General features: G+C 39.0%; 1 protein-coding gene across 1 annotated transcript in view; it reads left to right on the top strand.

Annotated features, from left to right (window-relative positions):
- LOC124723043 (E3 ubiquitin-protein ligase HERC2) overlaps positions 1-26,952 on the top strand; it is an 819,840-nt gene that overhangs the window by 479,499 nt on the left and 313,389 nt on the right. Inside the window, exons 48-54 of the mRNA XM_047248222.1 lie at positions 2,357-2,602; positions 3,772-3,959; positions 15,068-15,265; positions 15,441-15,602; positions 15,727-15,954; positions 16,182-16,343; positions 26,027-26,257. Of these exons, the coding sequence (XP_047104178.1) occupies positions 2,357-2,602; positions 3,772-3,959; positions 15,068-15,265; positions 15,441-15,602; positions 15,727-15,954; positions 16,182-16,343; positions 26,027-26,257 (1,415 nt within the window). The remainder of the gene's footprint in view (positions 1-2,356; positions 2,603-3,771; positions 3,960-15,067; positions 15,266-15,440; positions 15,603-15,726; positions 15,955-16,181; positions 16,344-26,026; positions 26,258-26,952) is intronic.

Raw genomic sequence — 26,952 nt, 5'->3', positions numbered from 1 at the left:
ACTTCTTTTGATTCTGAGGTGCTATTCCTATACAGTTGGAAAGCCTCTGCAGTGCTGTTTGAGTTTAGGGGAAATGCTGAGTGGGCTGAAGCGTGAATGGGAATTTGGACTGAGGATGGAGGCATGCTAGGGTAATTTCTGCAGTTCTGCAAAGCCACTGCCCCTGAGTGGCATAGTGGCTAGTGCATCTGCCTAGTAAGCAGGAGACCCGGGTTTGAATCGATGCCATGATACACATTTTTATGCATCGCTTCAGTCTGAAAATATACATCATAAATGAAATTCAGTTACATTAGAGTATTTTGTAGTATTATTTATGGTCCATGGCTTTGAATTTGTTTCAAATGATTATAAGACACAGCTAACATCTTTCTATAAAATTCTTTAATTCCCTCTGCTACATATTTATATCCTCGTTTTGATTCAGTATTTACAGAACAGAGAAATTCCATTGCATTATCACTCTTTTCATTCTACATGTCATTATAAACACTTTCCATTAGCCAAACTGTGTCTGATAGCTCCTGGATTTGCCATATTGATTACATAGATTTTGCTTCCTTGCTTACTCGTTTGTATCAGTAGTTTACTCATAATAGAAAGTGCAAATGAAATTGAAGAAGATAAACGTTTATACTCTACATACCACAATTCTGGAAGAAACATACACAAAACTGAGAATATTTTTAAAAAAGAATTTAATTTGAAAAATGAAGTAAAATTGTGATTTTTTTCAATTTCTTTGTTTCTCTATCTATCTGTAGGTAACAAATGTTGTATGGACATGGTCCAAATGTACATGTAAATTTTGTATTATAGGCAATTGGAACATACAAATACAGGTGTGTACATAAAGTAATACACACAAGATACTACAGTCATCCATACATAGTAATTCAAATTTATATACATATATATGCTTCTGTTATTACAAATTGATAATCAGTTTTTCATAACCCTATACCTTTGTTTCCCTTAACCAGCAAATCCTTTTATACATGACATTGATTCAGTAAAAGTTTTACATCAGATGTGTAATATAAACATAATAGAAAAATCATATTGGCCAACGTAGCCACTTACCATGTAAAAACATTGTTCAAGTAGAAATTTTTATTTTGTGCTTTAAATTTGTTTTCATCTTGAAATTTTCTGATGTAGAATGGCAGTCTGCTGTAAAATTTAACACCTATGCGGCTCATGTACCTTTCCTTGTTAGTTCTTTTTCTTTGCTGTGTGTTGAGTAATGTGCTGTTTCAAGTGTTGTCCCTATGAAAGATAGCATTTCTCTTAAAATCTTCAAGGTTGACATTGTTCTATAAAACATATTTTCATTATTTCTTTATTTATCCGTAGGCAATAAATATTATGTGAATGTGGTACAAATGTACATTCACTTGAGGCATTGTTAGTATTTTAAGCTTTCTGCAGCGTGTCTGTGGAGAAGGATATGCTATTATTTGAATAGACGTCTTTTGAAATTAAAAAATTGTTATAGGTGGAAGTGGTATGAAAATAATAATGAATCTGTCAATTAAAAAAAAAAACTGGGATTTGGTTCAAATGGTTCAAATGGCTCTGAGCACTATGAGACTTAACATCTATGGTCATCAGTCCCCTAGAACTTAGACCTACTTAAACCTAACTAACCTAAGGACATCACACAACACCCAGTCATCACGAGGCAGAGAAAATCCCTGATCCCGCCGGGAATCGAACCCGGGAACCCGGGCGCAGGAAGCGAGAACGCTGCCACACGACCGCGAGCTGCGGACTACTGGGATTTGTGTGTCTCAATTGCACAGTCCAAGGCACTTGAGAAATGGTCAGCTGGTGATAAAATATGATATCCTACGTGATAACATCATTTTCTGTGTTAACTGTTTTCTTTTGTATCAATAAATGATGATAAGTTAGCTACTCATAACTACAAGAGGCATTCGGTAGCTCATCAAAAATTTGGCTCATGTGGCGGAACATTCTCATATTTTATGATATGTGACTGCTGCTGTACTTAAAAGAAAAAGCTATTGACATGAAGAAACAAAATGTGCTGCTACAAGGCGTGCCATTCTTGTCAAAGAACAAAACGAATGAGAGATGTTGAATTGAAATATGGCTGAAGCGAAAATTTTATTAACTTTTTTCAGTTTTATGTTCGCAAGTGTTCATTATATTTGTGGAAATACTATTTTCATAAGCAAGGAGAGAGGACTTATCTATAGAGTTACCTTAACATTTCTTCTCCAACAAATGTCTACTTTTGAAAAACAATTTTTTTCCCGAGAGCTGGAAATAATATTACTACATAATTATATATCATTTGGTCATAATTTAATTTAACTTTGGTTTACAGGTGTTAGTAGTAATGGAAGAGAAATCAGTGTTGACTTTCCACAACAAAGCGACTGGACGGGTGTTATATCAGAGATGGAAGTTGTTTCAAGCAGTCACCCAACTGTATCATGTGATAACTGCCGAGCTTTTCCGATCACTGGCCATCGTTACAAGTGCAAGACTTGTGAACATTTTAATTATTGTGAAAATTGTTTCTTCACAAAGAGAGGTCATCGCCATTTCTTCAATTGCATCTATGAACCTGGTTGGTACTGACAGTGATATTTCATTAGTGGAATTTGGCTTATAGAGGGTCTATATAGAGTATGTATCATAAAATAACTGACCATATTTCATTTGTAACAATATGAGTTAATTGTCACGGACATGACAAATTGCACCCAGATGTTCATGGAAGGGGATTGTGGAATTCTAACTAATTTGCAAATGAGAATATTAACAAAATCTGATCAGATGATGGATGAATCAGGTGTGGGACAGGAATGCACAGAGGAAAACAGTATAGGATTTCTCGGGGGGCAGGGCATTGCAGTTCATGATAATGGAATACCAGTGGATCAAAGAAGAAAAATGAAATCATAAAACTAAAAGCTAAATTGGGGTAGGCAGTTAGGTTATATTAAAAAGGGTATGAGTCATCATTTTTTATGTGCTCAGCACTTCACTTTTATTATGAGTGGTCCATTTTTTAATCATTTAATAGTGACTTGAAGATCATTGTATTTAACTATATAATTCAGATGCAAATTCTTGCTATACTTATAAACTCTTCCAGCATTCAGCTAGCATGACTAAAAAAATTCTACCAAGAAGATAATCAGATCAACCATTTTAAAAAAATGAAATTGTTTAGGGTGAATGTGAGCTAGATGTTTCGTGCTTTTGTGTACTGCAGTTTATTTCAAGCAATGCATTTCCACTTATATTTTTTAGAGTGCAATAAAACTGTATAACTCACCATAGATAAAGTCTACATTCCAGTGCTTTGACCATTTTGAAATTTTCTGAAGGTATGCAACAGATTTTAACCTTGTATTTTGGAAATCATCTGAGAACTCAATGTAGTACTCTAGGATTTGATGTTTGCTGTAGTTAATCATTGTCTGCAATATTGAAATGGAGATTAAAAATCATTTTCTTAAAATTATTCTTGAATAAAATGTGTATTGGCTGTAGCATCAGCACTGACAGGCATAGTATCCTGTCACTTTTTCCATGTAGACATTTTCTGTGATTATTCATGTTCAGGAATGTTCCAGTGTATTCACATTTGACTGTCCTCATATCCCATTGCTGACTACCAGCAGTTAAACAGATAACAGCCACTTTCACTAACTTTCTAATTTTTCTGTGATTACATTTTGTCTGCTTCAATAAAAAGTGAATGCATAAATATTTGTATTTCATATGCAGGGAGTGCTCCAATATTTGCTGGAAAACCTGGTAAATATTATCATCGTGATGAAATTTTAAACCCTGGCCTTGTTCAGGATTGGGCTCATTGTATAAAGACTCTGAAAGTATCTTCAAGAGAGGCATGCGCACGTCATCTTGTGGATGGCTCTGATAATTATTGGCAGAGCTGTGGATCTCAGGGAAAGGTAAATATTATCTTAAGATTTTGTTTACTTTTTATTTCATATAATTGAGCCTGCTTACCAATGGTTAAGTTTGTACAACTTCTAAAGTTAAATGATCAGGCAGCCCAGATTAACTATCAAAGAAACGAGTTCAAGTCTTTTGCACGTAACCACAGATTCTAATATTTCACCCGCAACTCATGTAACAATACTCAGTAACCTGTGTGCAGAAAAAAGTCAGTGAACTTTGTCATTCAGATGTGATTAGTAGATAGGCGAAAGCATGTTCCGCTATTCTTACTTGTCTCTGTCATAGTTCTACTGTGGGTATGGAGGGGAGTTTCTACACATTCAGGGGTTAATTCAAAAAAGAAAGGGGCCAAAATTTCCAGCTAGACTACCTGATTTCATTTTTCTATGCTTTGCTCACTTTGTGTGGATGCCAATATTGTACAAGATCATGACAATTTTCATTTTCTGCCCTCTTCCAACTAAGATATTGCGCTGCCAGTAATACGTTCACTGTTGATGGAACATTAAATTTTGACTGGCCCTCTTGTTAAGAAAAGGCAAAGTAGTACTAAGACTAAAAATTAAAAGAAAAAATAATAAATAAGTAAAATACCCAAGTAAACAAATTAGGGAGCTGAAATTATGTCGTAGATTAAAATTGTGTACCACACTGTGACTGAAATCTGGGCCCCCATACCATGACAATAATTTTAGTAAAAAAGGAGGAGGATTAAAACTAGACAAGATATGGTGGTTGACTTTGTACCAACAAAGTGACGATCGATTACCTGTAATCGAGAGAGATGGCACTAGCCAGAGATGGTTTTAAAGTCGAAAGCACATGGTGAGTGGTGGTGCCATCTAAGTGCTCTATATAAGCAGGACCTCAAGCGCCTAGCAGCCAGTCGCTGACTCACCTCAGAAGATGTTGCCCGCAGTAGGCAACGAAACGTCAGGAAGGAGAAGTAGTTTTATATATGGAGCACGGCAATTCAGCCCGGAAGTTTTAATTAATAAATCACAGTTCACAAAATCCTTACCGTTCCATCACACATACACTGACAGAAAAAAATCACAACACTAAAAAATGATTGATGTAGAATAATGAAATTTACTGAATGCATGTGTCTAGATAACATATTCAAGTGGTTAATATTGCAAGATTACAGGTTAATCTAAGTGCGAGATAAGCCATTACAAATTTGAAATGCTGGTGCCTTGATAACCAATGTAACCGCCAGAATGTTGAATCCAAGCATACAAACATGCATGCTTTGTGTAGTACAGGTGCTGTATGTCAGTTTGTGGGATTGAGTTCAATGTGTGTTGCATTTGGTCAGTCAATAGAGGGCCAGTTAATGCTGTTTATGAATGGTGCTGGAGTTATCATCCAATGATGTCCCATATGTGCTTGATTGGTGACAGATCTGGTGATTGAGTAGGCCAAAACTCTGTAGAGCATGTCTGGTTACAGCTGCGGTATGTGAGTGAGCATTATCCTGTTGGAAAACACCTCCTGGAATGCTGTTCATGAATGGCAGCACAACAGGTGAAATCACCAGATCGACATATAGTTTTGCAGTCAGGATGTGTGGACTAACCATGAGAGTGCTCCGACAGTCAGATAAGAACTCAAGGTGTAGTTCCAATGTGTGTAACATGCAGACAGGTTGGTTGCAGGCCGTCAACTGCCTTACTTTTGACCAACACAACGGTCATCACTGGCACCAAGGCTGAACCAGCTTTCACCAGTAAATACAACAGACCTCCATCCTGCTCTCCAGTGAGCTCTCACTTGACACCACTGAAGTTCCAAATGGTGGTGGTTTGAGGAGTGGAATGCATGCCAAAGGGTGCCTGGCTCGGAGCTGTGTTTCAAGTAACCAGTTTGTAACAGTTTCCTGTGTCACTGTGGTGCCAACTGCTGCTGAAATTGTTGCTGCAAATGCTGTATGATGCACCAGAGCCATACATCGAATGCAATGGTCTTCTCTCTCGGCATTGCCACATGCCTGTCCGTAGACCAGTCTTCTTTCGATTGCACATTCTCGTGACTACCTACCACTGTCTGCAACCGTGCAATGGCTACAGTGCTGCCAAGTCTTTCTGCAGTATCCCAGAAGGAACACCCAGCTTCTCATGGCCCTATTACAAAATCTTGTTCAAAGTCAATGAGGTGCTGATAGTGGCATATTTGTCACCTTAAAGGCGTTTTTCACTAATGTCAACTCACCATGTCCAATTTCAAAGGTAACTAACACTCAAGGCCATTACAGCACTCGCATTCGGGAGGACGACGGTTCAATCCTATCTCCGGCCATCCTGATTTAGGTTTTCCGTGATTTCCCTAAATCGTTTCAGGCAAATGCCGGGATGGTTCCTTTGAAAGGGCACGGCCGATTTCCTTCCCGATCCTTCCCTAACCCGAGCTTGCGCTCCGTCTCTAATGACCTCGTTGTCGACGGGACGTTAAACACTACCCACCACCACCACCATTACAGCAAGTATTTAAAGCAAACCTGATTTGAATCCATGTAGTGCCATTTCTAGTGCCGCTCTTACGTGACTGGCACAGAATTTTATTGAATAGACATCATCTTTCAGATGTAGAAACACACTTATTCATGTTTCATCTAATACATCTATTAAGCTGTAAATAAAGCTAAATTTTAAAATATATTTTCTTGGATCTTCTTCCTTTTTTGTGGATCAGCATTCTTCATGTAGCCCTATACTAAAAAAAGTACCACTCACAGTCAACTTCTTCAGGCTGTGATGATGATGATGATGATGATGTGGTGGCCGTGGTGGAACACACCTAGTGCACGATGCATGGGCGGCGTATGGTGTAGCAGAAGCTGATCCCATGACCCTTTGCTGCACTGAATGAGTGGGCAGGCAGCTGTCCAGGTGGTCAGATACCTGCATCCATAAGGCATGCACACCTGATACACTCATTTATTCAGTGTCATACCCGGCCAGTTCAAACGGATAGAAACATGTTGCCATGCCAGGTGGCACACAACCAAGTGAAAATGAGAACTACTTTATTCCTTGCAGTACATACACTGGCACATGTGATGAAGTGGGATCAGAGGACATATGGCAGCATAGCACAACAGGGCTGGACTGTCCACCAGACCCTCGCACACTAAGGAAACAGCATGTTCTGCATGAATGTACTGTTCTGGTAGTATGTTAGTAACCATGAATAGGCTAAAGGTGACAGATCAGATCACACTTCTGTACACCATTGTACAGAATGGCCAAGCTAGGGGGTGAGCAACAGGGTAACGTGTGAATTTAGGGGTAGTAAGAAGAAGGCATAATTGACACCAAAGTGGTTTATTGGGAAAGGGGATACAGGGGCTCTACATAGGGGGAAGCATGATGGAAAACTTCAGTCACTTAAGATTGGCCTTTTGCTTATTGAGATCAGGAATAGGCCTGCTATAGGTGAAAGTCACACAAATTGATGGGGGGAAAGCTCATTGGTCATCTTGGAAGATATGGGTATGTATCACATGGTAGAAGGGTCAAAAATATCAAAATATCAAGACTGTAACAATACCAGAGAAGGAAAGTTGCTACTCACCATATAGAGGAGATGCTGAGTCACGATAGGCACAACAAAAAGATTCACACAATTGTAGATTTCGGCCATAAAGGCCTTTGTCAGCTTTACACACACACACACACACACACACACACACACACACACACACACACACACACACACACAAACGCAACTTGCACATACGTCTGCAGTCTCAGAGAACTGAAACCACACTGTGAACAGCAGCACCAGTGCATGATGGAAGTGGCGACTGGGTGGGGGTAAGGAGGAGGCTGGGGCGGGGAGGGGGAGGGATAGTATGGTGGGAGTGGCAGACAGTAAAGTGTTGCAGTTTAGACATAGGGCAGAAGAGAAGGTGCAGAGGGGGGAGGGGGTAAGTATCGGAAAGGAGAGAAATAAAAAGAAATTAAAAGACTGGGTGTGGCGGTGAAATGACAGCTGTGTAGTACTGGAATGGGTACAGGGAGGGGGCTGGATGGGTGAGGACAGTGACTAATGAAGGTTGAGGGTTACGGGAACGTAGGACGTATTGCAGGAAAAGTTCCCACCTGTGCAATTCAGAAAAGCTGGTGTTGATGGGAAGGATCCATATGGCACAGTCTGTGAAGCAGTCATTGAGATGAAGGATATCATGTTTGGCAGCGTGTTCAGCAACAGGGTGATCCACTTGTTTTTCGGTGCCCATTCATAGGGACATACGGCTTGTTGGTTGTCATGCCTACATAGAATGCAGCACAGTGGTTGCAGCTTAGCTTGTAAAGCACATGACTGGTTTCACAGGTAGCCCTGCCGTTGATTGGGTAGGTGATGTTAGTGACAAGACTGGAGTAGGTGGTGGTAGGAGGATGTATGGGACAGGTCTTGCATCTAGGTCTATTACAGGGGTATGGACCATGAGGTAAGGGATTGGGAGCAAGGGGTTGTGTAAGGATGGACTAGTATATTGTGTAAATTCGGTGGATGGCGGAATACCACGGTAGGAGGGGTGGGAAGGATAGTGGCCAGGACATTTCTCATTTCAGGGCACAACGAGAGGTAAACGAAACCCTGGCGGAGAACGTAATTCAGTTGCTCCAGTCCCGCATGATACTGAGTTATGAGGGGAATGCTCCTCTGTGGCCGACTGTGGGACTGTGGGAGGTGGTGGGAGACTGGAAAGGTAAGGCACAGGAGATTTGTTTTTGTACAAGGATGGGAGGATAATTACAGTCAGTGAAGGTTACAGTGAGAACCTCGGTATATTTTGAGAGGGACTGCTCGTCACTGCAGATGCGACGACCACGGGTGGCTAGGCTGTACGGAAGGGACTTCTCGGTATGGAATGGGTGGCAGCTGTCGAAGTGGAGGTATTGCTGGTGGTTAGTAGGTTTGATATGGACGGAGGTACTGATGTAGCCGTCTCTGAGGTGGAGAATCAACATCTAGGAAGGTGGCTTGTTGGATTGAGTAGCACCAGGTGAAGCAAATGGGGGAGAAGTTGTTGAGGTTCTGGAGGAATGTGAATAAGGTGTACTCACCTTCAATCCAGATAGCAAAGATGTCATCAATGAATCTGAACCAGGTGAGGGGTTTAGGATTCTGGGTTTTTAGGAAGGACTCCTCTAGATGACCCATGAATAGGTTAGCATAGGATGGTGCCATGCGGGTGCCCATAGCCATACTGCGGATTTGTTTGTAGGTAATGCCTTCAAAGGAGAAGTAATTGTGGGTGAGGATATAGTTGGTCATGGAGACTAGGAAGGAGGTTGATGGTTTGGAATACATAGAGCATCTGCAAAGGTAGTGTTCGATAGCAGTAAGGCCATGGGCATTAGGAATGTTAGTGTACAGGGAGGTGGCATCAGTAGTGACGAGCAGGGCGCCATGTGGTAAAGGGACAGGAACTGTGGAGAGTTAGTTGAGGAAATGGTTGGTGTCTTTTATATAGGAGGATAGATTCCGGGTAATAGGTTGAAGGTGTTGGTGTTTTGTTGTGCCTATCGCAGCTCAGTATCTCCGCTATATGGTGAGTAGCAATATTTCTTCTCTGGTATTGTTACATTCCATCCTGGATTTTCCATTGTTTGAAAATATCAAAACTTTTACAGTAGTTTCTAATAATTAAATATTGTACCTAACTGTACCACAAGCTTGAGAGTAGGTACTGATGACCTCACTGTTCAGCACCCAGCGATTTTAAATCCATCTGTCCATCACTGATGGTAAGGCCTGTGGTTATATAATCATGAAATTAAACGTGTTTCATCACCGACACAAATCTCATATCTATAAGGTACATGCTGCAGCTCACATATAATGATTTTTCACTCATGGTGTCCTATTCAGGTCATAAATATGAGGCATATAACTTGGTATCTTTATAGAGTGAAAACTAGTGGTGAAATATAATGTGGCAATTCTTGATCAACATAAACCACATATAAAGGGGGTATCAGCTTTGTGATTTGCACATCAGTGATAGTAGGAACAGCAGTGATTAGATAGATCAGAGGACATGGTTGTGATGGGCCAGTATTCATGCTGATTGATTAAAATAAGCCTTGAAATGAGATTAACCACTATCCACAGTTCAGCAATGCTCGACTCTAATTGGAGTGTTGGCTTCATATTGTCACAGGGTTGAGATTTCCATGTCTACTTTCATACTTAGCAGCTAAACTCACTGCAAAAATAAATGTAACCTCTGTTCCTTCAGTAAAATATACCTAAGCGTCAGCAAGTTATGTGAATTTAAATACTACCAATTGCAATGCAAAAAATAATAATAATAATAATAATAATAATATTAATAATAATAAGTTTATGTAAAAAGTTATGTATATTCTATTGGAGGAGTGATGCAGCCAACACCAAAGGTTTTAGATCATAATGAACTGATGGTTTAGTAACTTAGTTTAGCACAAGAATAGCTTAAAATGGTGGTCTTACAAATACTGTTTAACATTGAAATAAAATCACAGTGATATTCAGATGCAGTAAAGCTTGTGTGATTGTGAACTTAGTGTTAGTAGATTCCTCAATTATTATTTAAACATCATTGCTGTGTGAAAAAACTGAGTCTCATTCCATTAACCAACTACAAAACATTCACCTGCTCATAAATATACAAAGTCCACTATGGTGATCAACGTACACGAAGTGATCAAAAGTATCCGGACACCTGGCTGCAAATGACTTACAAGTTCGTGGCTCCCTCCATCAGTAATGCTGGAATTCAATGTGGTGTTGGCTCACCCTTAGCCTTGATGGCAGCTTCCACTCTTACAGGCATATGTTCAGTCAGGTTCTGGAAGGTTTCTTGGGGAATGGTAGCCTATTCTTCACAGACTGCTGCACTGAATAGAGGTACTGATGTCAGCTGGTGAGGCCTGGCATGAAGTTGGCATTCTAAAACATCCCAAAGCTGTTCTATAGGACTCTGTGCAGGCCAGTCCATTACAGGGATGTTATTGTCATGTAACCACTCTGCCACAGGCCATGCATTAAGAATGGGTGCTCGATTGTGTTGAAAGATGCAGTTGCCATCCCCCAATTGTTCTTCAACAGTGGGAAGCAAGAAGATGCTTAAAACATCGATGTAGGCCTGTGCTATGATAGTGCCACACAAAACAACAAGGGGTGCAAGCCCCCTCCATGAAAAACAAGACCAAACCATAACACCACTGCCTCCGAATTTTACTGTTGACACTACTCACGCTGCCAGATGAGGTTCACCTGGCATTCACCATACCCACACCCTGCCCTCTGATCGCCAAATTGTGTACCATGATTTGTCACTCCACACAACATTTTTCCACTGTTCAATTGTCCAATGTTTATGTTCCTTACACCAATCGAGATGTCATTTGGCATTTACCGGTGTGATGTGTGGTTTATGAGCAGCCGCTTGACGATGAAATCCAAGTTTTCTCACCTCCTGCCTATCTGTTATAGTACTTGTAGTGGATCCTGATGCAGTTTGGAATTCCTGTGTGATGGTCTGGATAGATGTCTGCCTATTACACGTTACGATCCTCTTCAACTGTCACCGGTCTCTGTCAGTCAACAGACGAGGTCAGCCTGTACGTTTTTGTGCTGTACATGTCTCTTCTTGTTTCCACTTCACTATCACAGTGGAAACAGTGGGACTAAGGATGTTTAGGAGTGTGGAAATCTCGCGTACAGATGTATGACACCCAGTCACCAGATAACGTTCAAAGTCCATGAGTTCTGCGGAGTGCCCCATTCAGGTCTCTCATGATGTCGAATGACTACTGAGGTCGCTGATATGGAGTACCTGGCAGTAGGTGGCAGCACAATGCACCTAATATGAAAAATGTATGTTTTTGGGGGTGTCCAGATACTTTTGATCACATAGTAATGTACCAAATTCGTGTAACCAAATGTAGGTTGCCGTAATCCGTTTGATAATACTTCCAGATTTGCAGTCATAAATAATCAGTGTTCAACACTGCGCATTGACTAACGTTTGCGGAATGTTAAATTTCAGGCTGGCTTATTGAGTCTAAGTCCCATTTGACTCAAAATTTTTCTAAGTGCTAACATATATTAAAGTATTTGAGTGGATGTTTGCTGCTCGAAAACTATCACTTCACAATTCCAAAAGTACGCTAGCAATAGCTGAGCATACACTTTACCTACAAGACCAATCCACGCAACATGGCTGCCCAACTCAGAATGACCAGGAGCTGCCATTTGTGTGCCTTCTATTTAGGCAGCAAAATTGAAAATGAACAAAAATTTCAGAAAATGGGCCACCATTTAAAATACACACAATTGTCATATATAACATGTATTTTGAATGAAAGGTATTCCTCTTCTGGTCGCTCTCAGGCCATACACATAATCCTATGTCTAATAATTTATCCACAAGTAAATAAAACATGAAATTTATACATATGTACTTACAATAATTGATCAAAAAATGTCCACCCCCAGCAGCTGAGTAGTCAGTGCAACAGAATGTCAATCCTAAGGGCCTGGGTTCGATTCTCGGCTGGGTTGGAGATTTTCTCCGCTCAGGGACTGGGTGTTGTGTTGTCCTAATCATCATCACTTCATCCCCATCGACGCACAAGTCGCCAAAGTGGCTTCAAATCAAAAGACTTGCACCCAGTGAACTGTCTACCCAGCAGGAGGCCCTAGTCACACTATCAAATAGTTGTTAAAACATGCTAAAAAATAAAGGTGGCCTGTTCAGAAGAAGTGTCTCTTTGTGCTCTATTCAATGGTTGTATCAAATATTATATTCAAATTTCCACTTGATAAGAGTCTTTACTAAAGGTCAAATTAGTACCTAATTAAGTGAACTGGAAATCTCGTAATAATCTGTACATATGATGTGCGGACACATGTGGTGAGGTACAAGGAACGTCATGCTGTGTTTGTGTTTATCTAAGTGCTGAGAATACGATGATCTGGCTCATTTACACAATTAAAAATATATTAAATGCATAATAATTCAATAATTATATAGATGTGTTGCTTTCAGTGATGATAGATAGTGTCCTCTGCTGTCATTCAATACTTTGTTCATCCAAATTGCACAAAATGGCCAACTTAAGTTTTAAAGATTTTTATAAGAGTATATGTTTGCTGTTATGTCAAGCACTTCTGTAGTTTTATTTATATATTTAATGTCAATGTCTCAAAACATGCACCTCAGTGCCATGATTACTCTGACTTGATTGGATTTGCTATACGTCAAAACTGTGAATTATTGTTTAATTTTAAAGTATTTCTAGGCAGCCCTAGTCCTCCATATTGTGATTACCGCTATCTTTAGAGCCAGCCCCATCATCCACATGCTGTCCAAATGGCTAATTTCCTCCCTCAACTCCAGAATCCTGGGGAAAAATCACCAACTACTTATTAAAGACCACCCACTTACAAGTGATCATGTAGTTACTGAAAATGGGCCAACCAGCTGCGCTAACTTTGGCCCGTCATCCAGGACAAAACTTATAGCTGTAAGGTTCCATAAACTTCAGGTGGTTGAACAGCTTGCCAGCATATTTATTATGTTATAGGGTCCAGGAGACCAAAATCTGGGAATGGTGAAGGCTTGTGGAAGTGAGCTTACAGTGATTCCACACCAAAAAGTCAGTTTGGATGTTGTCAGTGTGTGCGACCCCTTGCTCAGTGAGATTAGTGGGCCACAATTATGATCATAGCATTTGCGACAAGGCATGTCAATCAGATAGCTCGAAAGCTGAAATTACAATGGAGGCATCTCAAAATACAGTGGTGGAAGGAAGCAACTCAAACCTGGATCTTTGTCCTACTATAAAATTCATTGTTGAAAATGCCTTGCACATTCACTAAAACCATAAGTTTCTATCGAGTTCTTCTCCATATTATAATTTCCCCCAGAGGTACCAGTCCAGGAGCATGGTAGAAGCGCTTCTGTGAAGTTCCGAAGATATGAATATAAACTAGTGAATCTTTTAGTTTGCTCATGGTGTGTGCTCGAGCAATGCTATTGATAACGTGCTACCTGCTAGTCAGGGATTTGAGTGCAAGTCACAATGTGGTACGAGGTTTTAATTTGTCACAAATGTTCATAACAGGTAAATAATAAAATGTGCCATATCTGAATATACTGTGCTTTTTGAAGTTCAAAACAGTTTCATTTGTATAACTTTCAGAAATATTGTTATCTTCACTTGTGTTAGCCAGAAGACATCATTAGCAAAAATTAGTTTTGCTTTGTGTTTCAAGTGAAGTAGGATGACATTTTGGTATAAGCAGAGCAGCAAAACAGTCATGTTCATACTTGAGATGTACCTTTTTCAGTAGCTTCTTATATTAATGAGGTAGGTTTTTGTGAATTAGTAGTGTGACATTCATATAATATACTACTACTCCTTCCATTATCTTAAATAAGAAGTCAACCACTCATATTGTACTCTTTAACTAATAAAACTGTAACTTTTGTAACCTGAACTTATGATTTAATCAAACACCAAGGATAGAACAGAGAAAATTCCCAATACTGCCATTTTACAGTTTTTTGATTTAGTTATGCTGTTAATTACTTTAAATACCTATTACTTTGAACATGCTCATATGAAATCCACATCATTACTGTGTATTTCAGTACAGCAATTGCATAACCTAAGTAAATTATCCGTCATGTATTTTAGCAAGATAATTTACCATTACCAAGTACATAGCCTTCTGAAACATTTTAAATAATTATGTAAATAAAGAGACAGTGCAGTAGCCATTAACATCTGACAATGCCATACATCATGTTGTTTGTAAAAATTGTCCTAAATTCGAAATAAGAACAATACATACCTTATGCTTACAACTTTTTAATACAATCTTGGGAATGCTATTGACTGTGATAAAGTTATGTTTAAATAGATCTGACAGTTTTCCATGATGAATATAGGGATCCAGGAGGGAGTTCAGTTTCGTTAATGTTCTTGATCTTGTTTTTCTGTCATTTAAATATAATTATTATTTTCTATATTAATAGGATAAACAGTTATGGTTAACGTATTTTTTTGCAATATTTCATTCTTTGTTTCAGCACTGGATCAGGTTAGAAATGCAACCCAATATTTTAATTGAGTCGTTGAAAATGGTGGTGGAAATGGCTGACAAAAGCTATATGCCTTCATTGGTTGTAGTGTCAGGAGGAGATACCTTCTTGTCCATGACAGAGCTAAATACAGTGAATATTCGTAACACAGATAGAATTGTTACTTTGTTGTCTCACTTGAAAGTTGTAAGTATCACGTAAGAGTAGTGTATGATTGGATTGATTCTATACGAGAATTAAAGCACAATACCGTTTCTCATATTTTCAATCTGTGTGCTTCACACCCATAATGTCATATAGCACATATCTACAGTTTTGTGTAACTGCATTTAATATATGCTATCTACTGTATGTATTTCAGTATTATGCATGCATTGAAATAGCAATCAAACAGTGCAGAAATGGTGGCATTGATTGCAAAATTCATGCATTAAATATCATTGGTAAAAGGGCTTCATCTAAAGGAAGTTCAACAAAATCAAGAAGTATGTCTTTCCTTGTATCAGACAGTGAAGAATTCCAGGTACATTAAAACTTCTTGTCTTACTTTTGTAGCTTCCATTACTCTTATGTTGTTTCGTATCTTGTCTGCATCATTACAGTAAAGCTTAAGTAAGTTACAAATCTCGTCTTGTCCTGTTTTGCAGGATTCTAGAACCTTTACAGGTATAAACAGAAACCAGCAGGGCTACTCATCGTCAGCTGACTTGCAAACAAAAGTTTATGTTTGGGGCTTGAACGATAAGGACCAGCTTGGTGGTCTTGCTGGTTCTAAAGTCAAACTGCCAACATTCTCTGAAGCATTGTCTTCTCTCAAACCAATTCACATTGCTGGTGGTTCAAAGTCGCTTTTTGTAGTTTCTCTAGATGGCAAGGTAAGAGAGAGAGAGAGAGAGAGAGAGAGAGAGAGAGTGTGTGTGTGTGTGTGTGTGTGTGTGTGTGTGTGTGTGTGTGTGTGTGTACTGTCTTTCCCATTACATTATGTTTTATAAATCAGAAACAGTACTTATCACTGTTAGTTACAATAAAAAATTTACCAGACTCAACAATGACTTTACAAGTTATATGTGGTCTTTCAGATCCTATTTTTAACTTGTTTCAGTTATATGCATGTGGTGAGGGTACAAATGGCCGACTGGGATTGGGACACACTGGCAATGTGTCTTCACCACGCCTAGTTACAGGACTCAGCCAATATGTTATCAAGAAGGTTGCTGTTCATTCTGGCGGTAAACATGCTATGGCTCTCACTCTTGATGGAAAGGTAGGGAACAAAGTAATGTAAGATAACAACTCAACTTTGTTTAATGTTATCATGATGTAACCTGATGTTTGAGTCTGTACAGTGTGCTATAGAATTAAAATCCTTATAATTTTTCTTTGTAATTATATTGTAATGCAATGTGTGCTGTAGCTCACATGGTAGGTGCCTAAAAAGTAGAGTCTGTTGCTTCCCAGGTGCCTCTCAACATAACTTTGGTTTTCTATTTCATGTCATAAAGAGGAACAGTCCTGCAAATCATTCAATTGTTGTGGTAAATGGGTAAAATATGCAATATTTAGGACATATCCCTGCAAAAGGAAATCACCATCTGTGGAATCAGGTGATTTGCTAGTCTCACATATGCCCCACAAACCAAGTTCACAAGGAGATTTCCCACCCAGTAGTAACCATTCTCAGAATTACTGATTCATGTAGAAAACAACACTGTTGAAAAACCTTTCTTCACACAGTATCTGCCTGTCATGGAATACATCTGTAAACTTGTCTGTCTGATCTATGTTTTCAATGGTGTCCTGAAAGAACCCAGTCTTTCAAGGAATAAATGTAATTTAATGTGGATGAGTAGGTAAAACAAACCCAAACCCATAAAGTTTAAATACAGCATTAGTAGCCTGCTGGTTGAGATAGACAAGTTGTTTAAATATCTGGGTGTAACATTGCGAAGCAATATGAAATAGAACAAGCACGTGAGGATTGTGATAGGGAAGCTGAATCTTTTATGTTGGTTTATTGTGAGAATTTTAGGTAAGTGTGGTTCATGTGCAAAGGGGACTGCATACAGCATACTACATGGTACCTATTCTCGAGTACGGCTCAAGTGTTTGGGAGCCATACCAGGTCAGATTAGAGAAAGACATTAAAGTAATTCAAAGGTGGCATACTAGGTTTGTTACCAGTAGGCTTGAACAATGCGCAAATGTTACCTAGATGCTTTGGCAACATGTATGAGAACCCTGGGGGGAAGGCAATGTTCTTTTCGAGGAACACTATTGAGAAAATTTATAGAACTGGAATTTGAGGCTGACTGCAGAACAATTCTAGTGCTGCCAACGTATGTTTTGCATAAGGACCATGAGGATAAGGTATGAGAAATTAGGCCTCATGTGGAGGCATATAGATAATCTTTTTCCCTCACTCTATTTGCAACTGAAATAGGAAAGGAAATGACTAGGAATGGTCCAGAGTACCATTTGCCATACACCGTATGGTGCCTTGTGGAGTACAGATGTAGATGTACAGATGTAGATCCTGAAAGTTTGTGAGCTGAGTTAGTCCACCTAGAAGTCACCTTTTGTCAGAATGGTCATAGTGTAAGACAGATTTGATGTGTGTTGCACCTTCGACCAACCTTGAATTGCACAAGTGCTGGTGATAACGAGGTGCCGGCAAAGCATACAACCTTTTTGCTTTATGCAGGTAGCATTTCAAACAAGACTGGTCATATTCTATGGAAACATGATGTGAAATGTGTTTTTAGATCACCAGCTAAGATTAATGCCCTTTTGGAAGCTGCAAAGGTTGATCTTGGTTTGTGTAAAGTAGGTGGCTATCATATTCCTTACAGTTGTGGCATTTCATATCTTGGTCAGACTGTCTGGACTGTGGAGGATTCGTGTATTGAGAATAAATGTCACCCACAGTTACAACAGCCAACCAGATCTGCTATTGCAGGACATTGCCTTGGCAGTGGTCATCCTATGGAAAATGACAACACAGAGATTCTGGCATGCACTTCCAGCTATTGGGATAGTGTTAATAAGTAATCAGTTGGGTTTAAATTAACAAGTGACCTTATAAATAGAGTTATGCAACCATCAGTAATTTCTGGGGGTTTGCATGTGATTGTGTGGCGGCACTAGAGCCCCCCCACCCCCACACACACACACACACACACACACACACACACACACACACACACACACAGAGAGAGAGAGAGAGAGAGAGAGAGAGAGAGAGAGAGAGAGAGAGAGAGATTGATTTCAGTATCTATTCTGTATACTGAGGTTTTAAATTTCCTTGCACACCTCTTTCTTGTTGCACCTGTGCACTGGAAATCACAGGGTGTTCACCTGTCAAAATATTGATTATAATTGAAAATGCCAGCTGATTGCGTTCCTGTAGGTTATTTGAACATATAAGAAGCTATTAAATAGTAATACTAGCTTATTTTAGCAGTTTATGAAAGGAATTGAGTAAGGAGATAGGTGAGTTTCTTGTGTCTTTTGAAGATTTTGAACTTCTGACAAGAAAAACCCATCCAAATACCATACAACCATAGGGATGGAAAAGTATATGTGATTACCCAATAAAATTTGTGTCATGTAGAGTAAGTACGATGAAAGCAGACGGCAAATGGCACTTGCATAAAAGCTAATCACAAGTTTAAAAAGACTGAGAGAAGTAGATTTTTCTGAGATCACCACATAAAAGTGTGTATGTGAAAGCTAATTGCAGATTGTAGCAGCTGTATCACCCAGAGCCACCAGCTTGTTATGGAGCTCAGAAGCCAACACACACATGTGTACCCCTACACAATACATGTTGAAGGCCTCAGAGATTAACAAGGGTGCAGCAACACCACTATTGGATGCTTAAGACATGGAGAAAGGTTGCCTAGACTGTTGAGTCTGGGCAGGGTGGCAGGATACAAACGTGACACTGTTCAGTCTCGCATGGGAGATGATTGCAAGGGATGAAATGGGCCCCCTGATTCATCTGCCATGTACCTTACTGGTAAATGATAAAAGAACTCAGTTGTCCATTCTTTTGCATCTCTCTGTTCACATAAATTCCTCGGCAGATGACTTGTACATTCAACATCAAAATGCACTACTCCATTACTTCTGAACTGTGATACAATGCTCTGGGAACACTCCGTGAATATAAGGGAACTTTTGAGGGCTACCAAGTCACTTGGTCCCAGTCCCACTGAGCAGATCGAGAATACCATCAAGTGACGTTCATGCTTCAAGCCAAATTTTGAAAGTAAATTACCATATTTACCTGATTATAAGTCAGAATATACTGGGTCATCTTACATTTGCAGATTAAACTATTGCTACTGAGGTTAACATTTTTACATAGTTTAATAGAGTATATAAAGGTTGTCTTAAATTTACAGACTAAGCTTTGAGTATTGAGATCACATGCATATTTATTTTGAACAATTTGGTAGTGCAGGGCTGGGCTAATGAGACTCTTGTTTGAACAGGCTCGAGATTTCCTGATACGTCAAAGCACTCGATACCGTATTGATGTTGCTCAACCACATGACATTTGATTTGCACAGTGCTGATGCAAGAGATGCGTGAGAAACTATGGACTAGCCAGAGCAACAGTCTATTGTACTGCTTACAATTTGACATTTTTGTGAAACACAGTAGGAAATAGCATTAAATTCTACCATCTTACAAACCCTTATTTGATTTGAACGGATTTGGAATAAAAGTTTTCATACATGTATGTATACCATATACAAACCTCAATGCTGCTTTTTAAGTAAAGGTAACGTTCAGAAGCGAAAGTGTTGCCCTTCAAAAAACATTACATGATTCTGAACCCGGAGCAGTATTTTATTTGGTTATGAGAGACTTAAATGATTTACTAAGTGGGTTGCAAATGAGAATCTGTCACTGTTCACATATTAGTATACAAGGTGAAAATGTTACCAGCTTTTAATCAGCTGTAGATCATGATGGTGACATTTAGATGAAACAAGAAGGAAAATTAATCTAGAATTAATTGTGTGACAAACAAAATAAATCATATTAAACTGAATGTAACTGTTATCATTAGAATAAATTACAGCGCCAAGAACTGTTGTGGCGATACTACCAACAGATGCCAGTAGTTCGCAGGATGAGTGAAAGTTCGAGAATGGACTGAATTGTGGTTGTGATCTTTTATTTCTGTGTTTGTTGTTGTTGTTACATAATATGTGACCTGCACCATTGAAGATAATGTAGTCTGTGTTTCACATTTGCTCAAGCACAGCACTATGGAGGAGTTTGAGGGGGAACAGTGATACCAGCTTGGCTGACAAATAGGGTGGGTGCAGGGAGTGGGGAGATGGTAGCAAATTACTTTGCATTGTCAACCATGGGAATCTACACCACATACCATACTTTGGCCTTTTATGAACATCTACCTTGTTTAACTGCAGTTTGCTTGAATCTGTTTATAGTCAGAATTGAATAGACTTTAAAATTGGACAAATACTCAATAATAGTGTTCATTTCTGCAGGAGATGGTAAAAGAGCAGGTGGGGCCAGTGGTGTACTTTAGTGTTTTATGCTGCAATGTTGTTGATACGCACCATGGCATTTGACAAGAACTAAAGGGGGCGTGTCAGCTGCTGGTTCTATGCAGCCTGGAGAGAGTGGTGGACAGACAATATGTATGGAAGTGACAGACATTGTAACATGCTCCTGTCAGCATAGAAGTGAAATCCAATACATACTTGGAAAACAAAAACAGCTGTGCTTTCAGGCCCCACCATAACCACAACCTCAGAAATCACAACATATTCAGAAGAAGGTGCTCAACATTTGTTACAATGAAGACATAAATTTCACAGCTGTGCTATTAGGATGATGATGATGATGATGATGGTTAAAAATAATGATGTAACAGACGTCAGGGTTAGTAAGCAGAAAACATAGAAAAAAATGGTCCACAAAGTTATGTAAATCATTTCTGGTCTTTGATGTCTCCTTGTATTATTAAAATGTAGATAATCATTAAATGGCATAATTCGGAATAGATATAATGTGAACTTCTGATTAGTCAGAATATGTTAAAAATAAATATTTTGCAAGGAGCCTCTTAAAAGATGAGCATCGCCATACATTCAGGGTCATCTTGTACTTGGGTAAATACAGTTCTAATCAGTCTACATTACTTGTTCTATAGACTGATAATATGGAGATCCAGAAATATGTTGAACAAAACAGAAAAAATATGGTATTCGTATTTTACACAGGTATTCATAAACTTCAATTTAATGATCGTCCTATGCTTCCCGAGTTTTATAAAATAATTCTTAGGATATTATAGATAGAATGTTCAAAAAAAGGGTTTACGGCATTTATTTACGCAGATGATGATAATTCCACTGAAGAGATGCTGAATTCAAATATTAGCTAGAACTCTCATATGTGTCATTATTAATAAGTTAGTATTGCCAATAATTAATAAGTTAGTATTGCCAAGAAATTTGTCTGTGTAATACGAAGAATAGAAGTAGTAAACCACTCATAGTACAACTGAGACTGTCAGCAGTAGACGGACATGTAAGATAGACTGAATTCACACACACACACACACACACACACACACACACACACACACACACAGAGAGAGAGAGAGAGAGAGAGAGAGAGAGAGAGAGAGAGAGAGATTATGGTGCCACTGTTGTCTTGATCCTGGTAGTGCAGCCCCTTCCTGGTTCTGTAGGCCATCAGGGTAAGTGGTTACACTTACTCCTTCCATTGTTTTTATTCCACCCAAGACATTCCAGTTCCACATTAGATCTATCAGTGGATTAGAAGCAGTTGAACACCAGTACATCCTCCAATTTCTTCTTCAACTTTTTTGGGTTTCTGGCAGCATATTGAAAATATGTGAAATGTGAATAATATGCAGCACTTTTATTCCTAGCAATGAGTTATTGGTTGGAAAACAGGATCTATTATTTACAACAAATTCTGTAAGGAATAAATACTTTATAAAAACTGGTAATTAGCATTTCTGGTTCTTTGGACAGGCTACTATGGGATGTTACTGTATTAGCACAACAAATGAACTTGCTTTTAGGTTTGAAAATTAGATTGACTTGAGAAACTACCTCAAAATAAGTAATCAAATAAAGTTTTGGAATAAAAGTAATCAAAGTATGCTGTCTTTCATAATTTTGTGTCACCTGTGTGTGACAGCATTCAAATTTCAAATAAATATTTGTTCAGACTGTCAACAGCACTGTGGTATACTGTTACAACATACATTATTATCAAGTTTTTGTATCATTAATGTAATTTTATCAACTTCAGCTACATGTGTTTAATAATATTTTTCATATTGTGGATGGATACTTCTTAGAGATTCTGAACTGTTTGCTTTTATATGGTATAATCCATTTATGAATAGTCATGAGTAAGCACTGATAGCAAATCACTTATGGGAAACACAATTTATCAGTCTTACTAGCGTTCAGAAACAGTGAACATTATAATATCAGCCATAGTAGAAATGTCTAAGTCATACTTTGGAAGTGAAAGTATATAAAACTTAGAGCTTTATACTAATAATAATAATAATAATAATAAACAAAATGTTTGTGAATAACACAGTCTTCTTTAGTGAAACGAAACATGCTCTTCCTGTCTCATTCTGTCAATTTTTCTTCATAACACAATGTCTCAAACCCAATGCTCATAACATCCTAAATCAGAAATTATTGGACTGATATTTTCTCCTTTTAAGAGCAAAATATGTCTGTTAAAATTTAAATCTATGTCTGTGTTCAGCAAATCTCTGTGAAGTTCTCGGAAGAGGGTACTTTCTGTTGTACCACATATTAGGGTTTCTTCCCATTCCATTTGCTTATGGAACATAGGGAGAATGATTGCTTTAATGCCTTTTAGACTGCTGTCAGTCGCCTTGTCTTGTCTTTGTGGTCCCTTCAAGAGCATTTATGTGGGATTGTAGTATTATTTGTAGATGCCTCGTTTATTATTGATTTTTGAACTTTGTAAGTTGGCTGTCATGGAATAGTTGGCAATTAACCTTAAGCATCTACCAGTTCAGGTTTCTCAGAATCCTTCCATGATACTCTTTCATGGGCCAAACAGACCCGTAGGCCATTCCTGCTGCTCTTCTTTGTCTGTGTCCAATATCCCCTGTTAGTCCTGTTTAGTATGGCTCCCACATACTTGAACAATATTGTAGAATAGCTCTCATAAGTGTTTATAAGCAATCTACTTGTTATCCTACCAATGAACCAAAGTCTGCCATGCACTTTACCTCCAACTTGCCCTACATGGTCATTCCAAACAGTTATGTACAGAAACAGTTATGTACAGAAATTTACACTGATCAGCCAAACATTGTGACCACATACCTAATAGCTGGTATATCTACCTTTGACACAAATAACAGTGGTGATGCATCATGGCATGAAAGAAGTGAGTCCTTGGTAGGTTGCTGTACAGAGTTGGCACCAAATCTGCACACACATCATCAGGTCCCATAAATTCCAATGGGGGTGGGAGGGGGATGAGCTCTGATGCTACGTTCAATCATATACCAGATATGGTAGATCGGGTTCTGATCTGGTGAGTTCGGGGGGCCAGGACATCAATGGGAACTCACCACTATGTTTCTCGAACCACTCCATCAAACTCCTGGTCTTGTGACATGGCACATTATCTTGTTTAAAAATGCCACTGCATTTGGAAAACATGATTGTCATGAAGGGGTGTATTTGGTCTACAACCAGTGTTTGATACTTCTTGGCCATCATGGTGCCTTGCACGAGCTCCATTGGACCCATGGATGCCCAGATGAATGTTCCCCAGAGCAAAATAGAGACACTGCCAGCTAGCCTCCACCCTGCAGTACAGGTGTCAAGGAGCTGTTTTCCTGGAAGATGATGGATTCGTGCCCACCCATAAGCATGATGAAGAAGGTATCAGGATTCATCAGACCATTCAACACTCTGCCACTGTGCCAACGTCACTGCCGATACTCACATATCCTTTCAGTAGCAGTTGACGATGTTGTGGTGTTAACAGTGGCACATCGGCTGTGGAGGCCCATCATTAGGAGTGCTGGGTGCACTGTGTGTTCAGACACACGTGCACTTTGCCCAGTTCCACCACAGTTTGCTGCCTGTCCTGTTTTACCAATCTGCCCAGCCTACGAGGTCCAACAACTGTAACGAGGGGTGACTACCCAACTCCACAATGTCTGGATGTTGTTTCACCTTGGTTTTGCCTCATGTTGAAGACACCACAGCAGTCTTTAAACATGTGACAAGTCTTACAGTTTCTGAGTTTCTCGTGCTGAGCCTCCAGGCCATCACAATGCCCCCTGCCAAACTCAGATAGATCATGCACCTTTCCCATTCTATACACGGACACCACACTCACTGATACCATGCACCATGCACCATGCTTGTGTCTGACTAGCATTCATTCCTCACCAGGTGATGCTGCTAACACCTGGGTGGGTTTATACTGATAGTAGATCGGTGGTCATAATGTTCTGGCTGATCATTGTGTATTAATTGATTTATTCCAGTTAGGACTCTCACTGATATTGTTGTCACTGGATACTATGTTTTCTTTTTGTATTTTGCGAAGTGCAAAGTTTTACATTTCTGAACATTTAAAGCAAGTTGGGAGTTTTTGCACAACTTCGAAATCTTATCTGACATGACAATATTTTGCAGATTTTTTCAGGCAATACTTCACAATAGAAATTAAGAGGCAAATGATATGGCAAGTTGTGTTGCCCACTTTTGGGAACATAGCTTGTCATTTTGACATTAATTTTGATAGAAATCTCCAGCAAGTGGAATATATACTGTGTGTTTTTTTATAAATATTATGATTTAAATAGGTACTGAAGGTTGTTCAACAAGACATGCTTGGTTTGCGCAGAACATGTGAAATCATGATTTTGATGTTTTCCTGTCTAATGAGAAACAATTTTGTGAAACAGCAAATAATTCTACACAGAATTTAAATTGTTTTGTGGCTTAAAATATATAAAAGAATTAGTGATATTATAATGTACCTGATTCTGTGTATTTATATTTGTCTGATTTAGATTCAGCACCTACTGAATATTCTTCGAACAGTATGATGTTCATACACTATTTCACAGTCAGTTTGTTTGTATTATCTAAAGAGAAAGAAGAAAGTATAAGTTTAAGTACACAGACAGGAAAAGAAAGTACCAATCTAAATAACCTAAGAACTTTTTTTCCACAAAGCAGTTTTCTGCTACACCAAGCAAGGGCATCTAAATATCCTGCAGCTCCCTTTTTGCTGTTGCTTCATGACACATGATCCATTATTACTCCAGCAGCTAATTCCCATGAAAAATATTTTGGAACATGAATCCACCATAAATTTATAATGGTATCCAGCTGTAGTTTTAGATAAAGACTGCACAAACATATCACTGGTACATGGTATATGTCAGCTGTATTCTAAGTTTGAACATAAACTCTTTGTACATGATTTTATACTCTTTTTCATATGTGTGTGTGTATGTGTGTATGTATGTATGCCACATTGTGGGTTCCACAGAGTGGCTAAGTATCAGCATATTCAAGACACAAATTTTGTATTGTTATAATATTATGATTTTCCTTCTAATTTGGAACTTGGTGTAGTATGCTGTATTCTCATTTAATACTAGTCACAGATAATTTTTGCTTTGGAAATATCTTAGATTAAAAACAACTCTTTGCAAATAATATTGATTGTAAACTGAACCACTTGACTTGGCTTGCTAAAGAAAATATTATTGATCCATTTATGTGTCTCAGAGGTGCCATGCTTTATATTTTATCTCCATGCTTTTTGTTTTAAGTTATACATTAATTTATTTTAGAAGTTTAGTGTCCTTATACTGCTTTGATTATCTTTATGTAGGTGTTCTCCTGGGGCGAAGGAGAAGATGGCAAACTAGGACATGGAAACAAACTAACATTGGACAAACCTCATCTCATTAAAAGGTTGAAATCAAAGAGAATCCGTGATATAGCATGTGGAAGCTCTCACAGTGCAGCGATAACTTCAAATGGAGAATTGTACACCTGGGGGTTAGGAGAATATGGTCGACTGGGACACGGAGATAATGTTACTCAGTTGAAACCAAAAGTGGTAAGTAAAATAAAAAACATGGATTACTGTCAATTCAGCATACTATACTTCCACTGATGTATAAAATATGAACATTGTCAAATAGACATGGAACTAAAGGAATCATGGTATCAAGAGAAATGTGAATTGGTGAGTATCTTGTAGGTGTTTTCTAAATCTTAATGTTGTAGAAAAGTTCTGGTAGAGTATAAATACTTTTGGATTAGAGGAGACCACTCACTGAAAAGCAGGAGCATTGAGTCGTCACACACACACACACACACACACACACACACACACACACACACACACTTGTACCCTGCAGGTTGGACAATAGGGGGATAGGTTGTGGTGGGGAAGTGTCAGGTATGGTGGGTTAGAGGGAGAGAGAAGTGGGAGGCAGGAAGAGGCAATGGGGGTGGGTTGCTAGTAGCTTGGATGGAGCCAGCTGGTTTGCCGGCTAGGAATGTACTCAAAGTACCCTCCGCCACACACCATCAGGTGGCTAGCAGAGTATGGATGTAGATGTAGATAAATGTGGGAGGAGGGATGCAGGTACATGGGCTAGGCATTTGATGCATGGTTGCCATAGTAGGTGAGGAGTGGCTCATGCTTAAGGTGACTTGGGGATATGAATTGAGAGTGGGTGATGAGATGGAGGAAGGGGAAACAGTTGGGAGGAGGGTATGAGTGCAGTGGGTTAATGGAGATTGAGG

Source organism: Schistocerca piceifrons, chromosome X (genome assembly GCF_021461385.2).
Source record: "Schistocerca piceifrons isolate TAMUIC-IGC-003096 chromosome X, iqSchPice1.1, whole genome shotgun sequence".
Taxonomy (NCBI): Eukaryota; Metazoa; Arthropoda; class Insecta; order Orthoptera; family Acrididae; genus Schistocerca; species Schistocerca piceifrons.
The sequence above is the reverse complement of the archived record's forward strand: the minus strand, read 5'-3'. Positions and strand labels throughout refer to the sequence as shown.